Raw genomic sequence first — 12,831 nt, 5'->3', positions numbered from 1 at the left:
TCTCATGGTGTTACAGAACAAGGCTGTGAAATATATATTTCAACTATCAAGACTTCATCCAACTGACGACCTGTACTATCAGAGAGGAATTCTAAACATTGAGTCGCTATACATTTTACAAGTTTGTATATTCATTCATCAAATTAAGCTTTCTCAAACACTTACAAATATTACTCTAAGACGTATAGAAGATGTGCATGATCATAATACCAGACAGGGAGGTAGTTTTCAAACCGTAAGAATGCGAACTACTGGTGCACAAAGAAGTATATACTCAAGTGGTCTGATTTTGTATAATAAGTTATTCACAAATATATCAAAGACTGCAGGTTAGAAAGATTTAAAACTGAATTAAAAGAGTTACTTCTTACTAACTACTACAACAGATAGCTTTAATTGAATATAATTCTATAATAATTTAATAATAAATAATAATTTAATCATTTAATTTAATACAATAATTATTTAATGAATTTATATAGGAAAACTTGACCACCAGTGTAAAGTAGTCTAAAAAGTTTTTTGTTATGTAATCTGTTATTATTATATTTATGTTTATTATGTTACCACAAAACCAGCATAGCTACGACTCTTGGTATTTTAATGTATTTTTTTTTGTATATTGTTATTATGTATTTTAATAAATAGAATAAAAAAAACTATCATAAAAATAGAATTTCCAGAAATATTTGTTTTATTTGCTAAATTTCATGCAGCAGTAAAAGTATGAAACAAGGTAAATCAATCAAAATAAGTAAATAACTTAAGTAAGGTATTACCTTAAGCCAAATTAAATTCTTTAAGTGCCGTCTGCATAATAGTATCTTTGACAGCACAAAATACTAGTTTTATATTTTCAGTGTCTATATGGAAAAAGAAAAATATCCATTCCAAAGAGAGCATGCATTAACACAAGAAAAAATATTAAAATCAGATAATTTTTTAAATAGAATAACATATAAGCGGAAAGCTGTAGAATATCTGCGCCCCTAGTAACAAACATAATAAAAATTTGATGTGTTGAAAATAAGTTTTATTGCTTAACACTCAATTTTTACTAGAGATTTTTACATATTTTTAGATATCTTCAAATTATTATATTATGATTGTACTCTGGACACATTAACACTAATACTACTCTAGCAATACCTGTGGCACAAGTAAAATGTGAGTATATGATTTTTTCACTGTCGGGATTCAGGTCTACAAACATTCTTAGGATAAATTCCCTAGCTGCTATCGCATCTCGTTGTGGACCTAGACAAATTAGTTTAAAAATTAGCTCTACTCTACATTACTAACAATAACTATAAAACTTTTAGATATTATCGTTTTTTTTTATAGATATTACTTTCACTAGTATTAACTTAGGGGGCAAAGGGGTATGGTTTGAAAATTTTGAAATTTTCGACATTTTTTTATTATTTTTAACGAAAGTACATAACTTCAAGAATACTTTCTCAAAATTTCAGATTGATCCGAGCAAAATCACCGGAAATACAGCATGTTGAATATCCCTTTGACTCGCTCTGCAGCAGCCTCGTGCTTGAGCGTAGTGAGAAACGTTCAACAGTTGTTCCCCTTCTCTTTTGTAAATTACTCCTCGATTCAAAGACATATTTCGGCGCGCATCACTTTACGATTTGACAGACAAAAAAGAAATTCAAAATAAAAGTTGTCAAAACTTAAACGCATTTTTCTCAAAACTGCTTTTTTCAAAGGCAGTAGACATTGTAACTCGATCTAAACGTTGATCTAAACTCGATCATTGTAAACTACTTGACCGATCTACCTGATATTTTGCATAGATTTTCTTTACGACATTTCTTGAGGTAACGCTGTCGAGATATTTATTGTTTTACGCTAATTTTTTGTTTAACAATAATAAATATGTCGATTTTCACTCTTTTTACAAAAAAAAATTGTTATTTTGACATCTGAGTAATTTTTTATAGTTTTCTATTGAAAACTAAACTTATTGTATATAACATCACCGAAATTCTTTATACAGGCAAGTACATAATTCAAATATTTTTAGGATTAGTGTAAGCTACTACAAGGATTGTAATTATAGCTAATTATATATACAGACTTGAATGTTATGAATATGAAAATTTATCCAGTGAAGGATATGAAAATCTTGGTGATTTCTTGCTGCAAATTATTGAAAATGTTGTCTCTCAAACCATGTGTTACGTTTGTCTGCAAGATGGGTATCATGAATGCACACAAACAAACTGAATTGTTCATTTGCAATAAAATATCAACTTGTATTAATCTGTATATACAAATAGCTTCATACTAGCAGTACATATGATAGAAAAGTCACTAAACCTGTAGCAGTAGTAAAATGAGAATAACAGGATCGTTCTGGATCAGGATTTTCACGGAGATAAAGTTTCAAAATGTATTCTCTGGCACCGATATGATCCTGTTTTGCACCTTATCCAAAATAGGTTTCTCAATATAAAATAGTTTTTTCTTTTTTATTGTAATTTTGTAAAATTCCAACAAATATAGTTGTTTTGTAATGTTATAGAGTTAAACTGGTTATAAAACATTACTAGCCTTATTCACGTACAAAATTAATAATTTAAAAAAAGATTTTGTTAAAAAAGATTCATAAAAACAGTACCAAGTCAGTAAGTTATAGTTGTTGGAATTTGTGAACATTATTAGCAGGGTTGTTTTGTTTTAAACAACTGTTTTAAACATGTTTAAAACACTTAAATTAAACAAGCGTTTTTTTTTCATTTTTTTTTGTGAATAATACATAAATATGAAAAAAGTCCTTATCCATTATTATACAGACCTTGTAACAAATATATTTTTATTTACTAATAATGGGAACCCAACAAAAATTGGAAAACTCAAAACATTTTGCATACAAGAGTTACTAATTTTCTCAAATTGTTTTAGTCTCATAGTAATCTTGTAATCTAAGTCATCAATTTTATCAGCCACGTGATAACTTATAGAATTAAGCTCTTTAAAAATTGAAACCAACTTAGCAGCTTTGACATTGCTTAGCCGGTTACATAGTTTGGAATTGACTAAAGCGTATGATGAGAAGAGATTTTTTTATGTTGTATGACCATAGAACACCACCATGCCAATGGTTGTACATTAGATGTTTAGAAAATATATATGGATTAAAGGGTACACACTTTGCCTGGTAATTAATAATAATTGGCAATGCTTCTGGATGTGAAGTGAAGTTTCTACATATTCCGTACCAGTTTTTATTTGCTCTTGACTAAATTTACTTCCACTAAAGCGATGAGCAAGCAAACTTGTCAAGAAATGAGCCAGGATCAAAGCCATTTTCATAAGCTCCTTGACTTTATTCGTATCATTTACCAAAAATTCGCCATTTGCGTGTTCAGTCTCGAATGCTTCCAGAAGTTCTAGCCATATCTCTGTAGCCTCTCCTTTAGTGCAAGTATTTGTTTGGACTTTGTCCCTGCACTGCAATATACTTTAATTTATATAAATACCTAGTCTTTGTATCATTTACAAGCTTTGTTACATCTTTATCAATACTTATTCTAAAAAATCCACAAGGAAAAGAAAATGTTTTTCCTGTAGTTGGCTGTATACCATCAACCACAAAATTGGAAAAAAAATCCTTTGTGAAAGGTATAATTTTTTTTTATTAAAATCCCTTAAAAGGGCTATTCACAACAAAACGTTTTCGATTTTTATAAAAAATCATCATCAGTGTTAGATAAACTGGATGCTAGCCTTAAAAGTGCATACTTCAATAAAAAGCCCTGTGATGGTCACATGGCAACCAGGATAATGCCCTGAGGTAATGTATTGAAATTTCCCAACACGTGGGATCCAAATTGGGTTGTTTACATTTTAATGACTTAATGGCAACTGAATGCGAAATGAGTGATGTTTCTGAAAAAAGACCTGTCAAGTCTGCTTCGGGTTGCCCAAGGTAAATGTCTCAACTCAACTTTGTCATATGGTACATGTGTGTGTGTTTATGTTTTATTGGCACTGGTTTAAGCAACCAACTGGCCAGTCAATGTGTTTTGAATTCTCTCTTTTACAAAATATATGCTTAGTATCTAAATTTAAAACTATTACTACAACTAAGTTTTTTTTACTGTTTTTTTTTTAATATATTTTTTAACAATTTTTTTTTATTATATTTTTTATTATATTTTTTATTTTTTTTTTATTTAGTTTTTTTTCTTTTGTTTTTTTTGTATTTTTTTGTATATTTTTTTTTACTACGCTTATATGGTACATGTAATCATTTCTATTTCATTATCTAGTTGAATTTGTACAAAAGGTTAGATTTTTAACTTACCTTCATATTCAGGAAAGTAATCAACGAGATGCGAATACATAATTTTTTCTTCTAATAAATCTTTTTTATTTAAGAATAATATTACAGACGAATGCTGAAACCACGGGTAGGTAATAATTGTTTTGAAGAGTGCCTTCGATTCTTCCATACGATTCTAAAAAAAACAAGGTAAAATTATTAAATATCCAATCTTCCTTAATTTAATAACTAAATAACCATCAGTTGTTTCAGAAATACAAATTCAACAGAAGAAAGCCCAATGTATGGAGAGGAGTGTGATGGTATCACTGTATAAAAATTCAGGGAACGTTCAGGACTGTAAGAACTATACAGTGAAAGAAGGAAGACAATGATAAAATGGATACCTTGTTTGTTTTGAGACAGTTAATAGAGAAATACGACAAGAAAAAAAAGAGCTACATTTGATAGTTATAGATCTTGAGAACCATGTGTGTGTGTATGTTACATACCAATACGATCCTGTAGGCGCCACCCCCAAGCTCATAGCCACTTAAGAAATAGCTTGGCTTGCCATGCATATACGCACATTCTTCAGATATGTATAGACTTTCAGAGTGAAACGACAAATTGTTATATAGTTTTTAAACCAAACAAGTGCCAAAACCGCCACCCAGCCTTAGTCGACTAAGAGAAGAAGAAGAAGAAGAAGAAGAAGAACATCATCCAAGGTACCGTACATATATATAAACACACAATGTAATTGATTAATTTTGCTTTAACCCTTTTTCACCCTTTCATATAAAAACCAGCACCTGTTTTATTTAAATGTCTTATTATTTCTAATTGTTAGAAACTATACAGAGTGAGTGTTATGTATGGAAACACTCAATTATCTCGGAAACGGCTTGCACGATTTTGATAGATTTTGGTGGGTAAGGGTTTTCTGAGGCGGCCGATATTATAATGGCAATTACATTGTTGTCAGATTTTCCGTTTTTCTGGAAACCTAATGAACTTTCTTATTTAAAATGGAACACCCTGTATGTTTTTTGCGTTTTGAAGTCCAAAAGAAATACCGATTATTTTTCATGTTATATTCCTTATACCTAAATGCCATAATTTCGGAGTTATTGCTACATTTATTTAAAAAAAAATTGAACAAATTATAAACATCAATTTTTTCGGCTCGGGTAAATATTATTTTAGGTTCTTTGGATCATTGGGAACAAAAAAGATCTTTTGTAATTTTTTTATAAAATTTATCGTTTCCGAGTTATAAACAATTTAAAACTGAAAAAAATCGAATAATGACAATTTTCAAGGTTCAAAAACACAAATAAAAAATTATGTTTTGAAACTGCGTAGTACCCAAATTCAAGTTCAGGCCTTATTTTATCAGATACCGATATGTAATTTAAACTTGTTTTATATTAAAATATCTTTTTTAGTTGTTAATACAGCCCGATCGCCCGTCCTCTCATATGCGCTTTATTAACAAATTAAAAAGCGATGTTTTAGAATAAAACGTGCCAAAAACTCTTATGGCGAGCTCCTAGAAAAAGGGTTGAGCTTGAAGTTCAGCTTGAAGTTAGGTACTTCGTAATTTCTAAATTTATATTTTTTATTTGTGTTTTTGAACCTTGAGAATTATCATCATTCGATTTTTTTTTCAGTTTTAAATTGTTTATAACTCGGAAACGATTAATGTTATAGAAAAATTACATAAAACTTTTTTGTTCCCAATGATTCAAAGAACCTAAAGTAATATGTACCTGAGCCGACAAAATTGATTTTTATAATTTGTTTAAATTTTGTTTTTTTAAATAAATGTAGCAATAACTCCGAAATTATGGCGTTTAGGTATAGGGAATATAACATGAAAAATAATCAGTATTTCTTTAGGACTTCAAAACGCAAAAAATATACAGAGTGTTCCGTTTGAAATAAGAAAGTTCCTTAGATTTCCAGAAAAACGGAAAATCTGACAACAATGTAATGGCCACTATAATATCGGCCGCCTCAGAAAACCTTTACTCACCAAAATCTATAAAAATCTTGCAAGCCGTTTCCGAGATAATTGAGTGTTTCCATACATAAAACTCACTCTGTATAAGTATAGAGGCCAAGGCCCTATTTAGGCTGTAGGGCCATTGGATTGATGGAGATCTTGAGAAAACATTATACAGTTCCTATACAAGATGAAGGGCTTGTGAAGGATATGTATGAGGAAGCGTACATAAAAGTAATGACTTGTGTTGGATTAACCGGAGTTTTTCAGTAGCGGTTGGTTTTAATTAAGGCTTTCTACTGAGTCTCTACCTATTGAATCTTGTTTTGGAGGTACTGACAGAGACAGTGAGGGTGGAGTCCTGAGTCAATGCTCTTTGTTGATGATATCATTTAGAGGAGGAAAGCAAGGAAATGTTGGAGAAGTTGGTGGGTTAAAGAAGTTGGTGGGTTGGAGAAGGGCTATTGAAGAGGAAGAACTAAACAAATCAGGCCACATACCAGTGGAAGGTTAACGAATCATAGATGCTTTATCCTATTAGTAGCTACTAGAAATAGTATTCTTATATACGTACCTCATTTTCAGATTCAAATAAAATCTGGTCATATTCACTTAAAGCTACTAGGAAGATGATGGAAGTAACGTTTTCGAAACAATGGATCCATTTTCTTCTTTCAGATCTCTGTCCCCCTACATCTACCATCCTGCGAACACAAAAGTGATTATTAGAAAATACGTAAATAGCACTGGATAAGTCCATACTAATATGATTACTCTATATAAAAAAAGCCATATCATTTAACACAATTTACAAAAGAGAAAAACATTTTCCAGATTTGTGAATTTTATTTAAAAAAACAACAATGATACTAATATGAACTTATTATTTTTTATACAATGTAACTATTAAAATCTGAAACTCTTATGTTTGAGAATATGTGACCAAGTGATTAAAAACATTTTTGTACGCAGAACTGTCTTTAATGTAGTAAAAATATGAAGAGGGGAGTGCCAATATCTTATACATTAAATAACAAGTAGGTTAGGTTTCTAAATACTGAAAAGTTGAGAAGATCAAAGGAAGATCTTGGTGTATGCGAGTGGGATGATTTTTGACACAAGTGACAACAAAAAATGGGATGTGGCACAGGTTTCTAATTGTCTATGCAATTCTTTCAGTCATCTTTTATTTTATCATAGAAACCTTCTTCTTTAGCCTATTTTTATCCAACTTTGGACATAGGCCTTCCCCAAATCTTTCCATTTCCGTTTGTCCTTGGCTGCGTTTCTCCAGTTAGTTCCTGCAGCTTTTATAATATCGTCCTTCCATCGCATCTGAGGTCTTTCTCTTCCTCTTCTTCCTGTCCACGGTCTCCAGTTTTGTATTTCAGCATTCCATCTTTTATCTTCCTGTTTCGCATTGTGGTCCGCACTCCATTTTAACCCTGTTAAATGTTCAGTTACATTTTTTACTTTTGTTTTCTCTCTTATCCATTTGTTTGATTTTCTGTCTTGCAGTTTTATTGCCAACATGGATCTTTCCATTTTTCTCCGAGTTATTTCTATTTTGTTTATGTTGGCCTTTGTTGACAAAGGCCAATATAGAAACCAATGCTTCCGAAAACATTTATTTTATGGGTAATGAAATTTCCTTTGTTATTTTCCTTATATTACTGTTATTTTTTTTCTTCTGAGGTGCCGTGCATTTCTACATAGACGTCCACCGTACATTGTCTTGTCAGGTGAGATGTTAGATCAGTGATGGGCAAAGTACGGCCCGCGGGCCAAGTCCGGCCCGCGAACGTATTTAATCCGGTCCGCCAGGGGTCCATCGACATTGATAGTATACATATAGGTTTAACACAAAAATGCATTTTTCTATAATTCTGGCCCTCCTACAGAATTTCTTTCACATCGTGGCCCCCCATTAACAAAGTTTGCCCACCACTGTGTTAGATAGTCAGGATTAAATTATTCTGTTTTTAGCAGCATTGCAAAGCATTCCATAGCTGTGGATTCCTATCAGTGGCAAATATTGCACAGCCATGACATCTTTTTCCGTCCTAGACCTCTCTTACCCTCTATATGTATTTCCTTTGAGTACTAGTTGCTGAAAAGTGTATCGTTCTCCTCTTAATATGTGCCCTAGAATGAAGTTTTCTTAGTTTTTACATAATCAAAAAGTTACCTCTCCTGGAAGTCTGCCCTTCTTAATACTTCCTTAGTTCTGACTCTTGTACATAGATATATTGTAAGCATTCGACGTAAGCATCACATTTCAAAGACTTCAAGTTTGTTAATTGAGCTGGCCTTTAGCGTCCATGCTTCCATTCCGTACAAGAGAACAGGCGTTTTTCGATATTTTGTGATCTATTTTGTTATACTCTCCTTTGCCCGTAAAAGGAAATCAAGAGGTGTTAAATCCGGAGATTTCGATTATATGGAAAGGCGAAATTATGATAGAAAATAAAAAATGGAAAACAAAAGATAGAAGTTTTGTTTAAAAATGTAACAAAAATGAATATACCTACATAAAAGTTTCAGTTTATATTTTCTTGTGTAACTTCGATTAGACATCAAACTGCTATCAATGCATGCAATACATATCAAACCACGATGGCAAAACTTTATTACATTAAAATTGAAACGTGCTCAATAAAAAAAAGCGCAAAAATAGGTTAGAAAATGTCACTGCATATCACAAAATAACTTAATGTACTAAGGTAAGCGTAGACATGTTTTGACATTTTATTTCTTCACTATTTATTTAGTCCCTGAACCTACATATTAATAATTTAAAGTAAGATAACCTTTCGGATACATATTATGTATCCAAAAGGTTCGTAATCAGAGAAATCACAGTACAGATCCTAGATAAATTGAATGAAGAGCGTATGTAATCTTCAACTAACTAAGAAATCATCCGAATGAAAGTCTAAGGAAGTTGACGAACTACGACGAAAATGGACTGGTACGGCACAGAAGATCCAGGCACCAAGTAGTAAGCTATCAACTCTGAGAATGAACAGAGAAACATGAAAAGGTAGTCACATAGTAGTAAACAGGACTCACCGGTGGGAGCATTCGCAATTCCTGAGCCTGACAGTGCACTGTTAGGTACGGGCTTGGTGGCCAGACCCTCCGGATGGTTAATTGCTTGGCATGATAAGCCAACCGTTTGGCAAATCAGTATCTTATTTTCCGCCATACACAAAACCCCAATGCAGAGAGCCCCAGCAACCAAAGGTAATTGTAGAGAATTCATAAAAAAGAAAGGTAAACAAGGTAGAAAGACGCATACCCCCCCCCCCCACCACCACACTACAACGGCAACACCGCTGGCCAATTTCCGAGAGCCTCGGCAGCTTTTAAATATGTATAGGCTCCGGGGGCATAGGAGTATTTGGTAATTTTTCTTTATACAGGGTGTTTCATTAATAATTGTCCATAGAGTAACTGGAGAAACCTTAGCACAAAATACGAAGATTTAACCCAAAACACTTAAATAAATTGTGGTTCCTTACTGAGTTACAGGGTGTTTTATCTAAATATTTAAAAACTATTTTTGCTCAGAATTTTAAAACTATTCGGCGTATCCTTTTCATACTTGGCAGGAAGTATAGGTACTATACAAACTACTAAATTATGTTAAACAAACATATCTGTCTATTACCAGAGGCGTACGACGTGGGAAAGTGAAGGGTTGGCACTTTCCAAATGATACGCCACTAGCGTAATTGCTATTTTAGTTCAATTTTTGGATTCTCCATAACTTTCTATGAAAATAATATACTCTTCATTCGTAACGATAAAGTCATTAGTTTTCGAGATATTTGAAGTTGAAAATGAAACGACACGGTTATTTTGATTATTTTATTGTGTCGCTTCATTTTTAATTTCAAATATCTCGAAAACTAATCATTTTATCGTTACGAATGAAGAGTATATTATTTACATAAAAAGTATTGAAAAATCAAAAAATTATACTAAAATAGCAATTTCGTCAGTGGCGTAGAATTTGGGAAGGGTCAACCAGCCACTATCCCCTGTCGTACGCCTCTGGTAGTAGCTAGAAACGTTTATTTATCTTAATTTAGTAGGGTGTACAGTAACTACACTTTCTGCCAAGTATGATAAGGATACGCCAAATAGTTTTAAATTACTGGGTACAAATAATTTTTAAATTTTAATCATATGAATCATCATAAATTAATCAAAATAACTGTGTCGTTTCATATTTAACTTCAAATATCTCGAAAACTGATGACTTTATCGTTACCAATGAAGAGTATATTATTTACGTAGAAAGTATTGGACAATCTAAAAATGGCACTAAAATAATAATTCCTCCAGTGGCGTAGAATTTGAGAAAGGTCAACCATTTACTATCCCCAGTTGTACGCCTCTGGTAGTACCTAGAAACGTTTTTTATCATAATTTTGTAGGGTTAGTAGTAGTCGCACTCTATGCCAAGTATGAAAAGGATATGTCGAATAGTTTTAAAATGCTGAGCAAAAATAATTTTTAAATTTTTAGATAGAACACCCTGTAACTCAGTAAGGAACCATATTTTATTTAAGTGTTTTAGGTTAATTCTTCGTATTTTGTGCTAAGGTTTCTCCAGTTACTATATGGACAATTATTAATGAAACACCCTGTATATCTGAATCCTTAAAGTCGATTTTAAAAATATTTTCTTCACGTTGCTAAACTATTAACTGTAGGAAATGAATTTCGAATTTCTTCCGCCACTCTGTTTAAACCATGCGCCAAACACATCACATGAATTAAATTGGGGTACAAAACTTTTAGTTGTTGGCCAGGTTTGACCACAGTTATAAATAACGTGCACGTTATCCTGCATCTACGTTAAATTCTACAAATTGATGTGACGTATGACAAATAACGTTTCTCAAAAACGTTATCTGGTAACATAACAGGTTCATTTTAACGGGACCTATTTAACATCTTGTTATAAAATAACGTGTGGTATAAAGAATAAATAAATATAAAAAATGGACAATTTAGTCCAGAATTTTGTCAGATTGTAAGCGTCAGGTTATTAAAATAATTAGATGATGCTTTCAGAAGGTTTGTTTAAGTTAATTTTTATAAATAGTGTATTATTTTTTGAGGTTATGTTATTAATTTGTAAACAAAAACATTTTATTCATAATATATGAGGAGTGTAAATGCAACACTCGCCTTTTGGGAGCTATTCTTCCGAGATAATCAATAAAAACGTTTCTCGCGCATATCTTTTAACGTCGTAAAAAGAGGGTTTTGCATATTTCTCTGCACAAAATAGCCGGTAAGGAGATAGTTTTGCAAGTATTTGGTAAGTTTTTCTAAATGTATGTTGGTGAATGAATTTTAAAATACAGTCAAGTCATATTTGGTATTTTTTGCAAATAGTTATTTATGAAACAGTTCGTGAAGTATGCTTTTTGTGAATGTACGCGATGTTTAGAGCACGAGCGACAGCGGAGCGAGTGCTATAGATCGCGTAAGTTCGCAAAAATTGCTTCACGCACAGTTTCATACAATATTTTATCTACGATAAACAAATAAAAAAACTGTAACTCTTCGTCACTGGAATTCATTTCCATTCTACAATTTTTAGAACTTTGACATTTAAAAATTCTAACTTCTTTCAAACCACAAAACTGTCAAAACTTTTGTTGTAATTTATTGCTCACATGTCATCACCATGACAACGCGAAAGTTAAGGATATTTGATTATATGAAAGTGTGCCAAAAAAACAGTGCGAAAAAGTAAATCCCATTTAAAATACATTGTTACTTCACGCACACTTTAACCCTTCACGCACTGCTATCTATAATGACAGATTTCACAAACTAAAAACTTATACATAATATGACATAGAGTAGATAAAAGCAAGTTTTGCATTTATATGCCTCATATAAATGAAGAAAACTTATACGACTATAGAGACCAGTTTGACCAGATTGGGTAAATCCATTTGAATGTTCGTTTTGTAGTTTATTTCAATTCTTGTTGAGCCATTTTATAATACAGTCGAACCCGCTTATTGGAATAGCCTTCGTGCCAACCAAAAGTATTCCTATAACCGGGATATTCTAATAACCGATCATTGGTCGCTAGTGGAAATGTTTCAGGACCTCAAATTTTTATTCCTTAAACCGGGATATTCCTTTAAGAGGTATTCTAATAAGCGGGTTTGACTGTATAACAACACGACAAGCAAAAATTAAATAAAATGCACAATAGAAAGAACACCTCTTAGACCGAGGACCGGGAATTTCAAATAACATATTGGTTTTGGTGCCAGATGTGCGATGAACAAGATGCATACTTCTCTGCACGCTGCATGTTTATGTCTGTCTTCCTCTAACTTATTCAATTTCTGTATACTGTTATTCTTGTCGCGCAAGACGATACCTTAACTTAACGTTTTGAAAATAACATGCTCGTTAACGTGCACGTTAAAAACATGATACATCACATCTAATTTTTGGCAACACGTTATACAAGCTGTTATAATCAAACGTTATG

General features: G+C 32.1%; 1 protein-coding gene across 8 annotated transcripts in view; it reads right to left on the bottom strand.

Annotated features, from left to right (window-relative positions):
• Positions 1-12,831, bottom strand: part of LOC114336320 (guanine nucleotide-binding protein G(q) subunit alpha) — a 70,553-nt gene that overhangs the window by 10,403 nt on the left and 47,319 nt on the right. For 5 of the 8 annotated variants that reach the window (XM_050655128.1, XM_050655133.1, XM_050655131.1 and 2 more), the window contains 3 exons: positions 6,868-6,997; positions 4,325-4,478; positions 1,150-1,257 (listed from right to left, as the gene is read on the bottom strand). In XM_050655128.1, coding sequence (XP_050511085.1) covers positions 1,150-1,257; positions 4,325-4,478; positions 6,868-6,997 — 392 coding nt within the window. Of the gene's footprint in view, positions 1-779; positions 864-1,149; positions 1,258-2,334; positions 2,443-4,324; positions 4,479-6,867; positions 6,998-12,831 lie in introns of all 8 variants that reach the window. The other 3 variants (XM_050655132.1, XM_050655127.1, XM_050655130.1) reach the window with 1 other exon arrangement.

Source organism: Diabrotica virgifera, chromosome 6 (assembly GCF_917563875.1).
Source record: "Diabrotica virgifera virgifera chromosome 6, PGI_DIABVI_V3a".
NCBI lineage: Eukaryota > Metazoa > Arthropoda > Insecta > Coleoptera > Chrysomelidae > Diabrotica > Diabrotica virgifera.
This window is presented reverse-complemented; position numbering and strand designations above follow the sequence as displayed.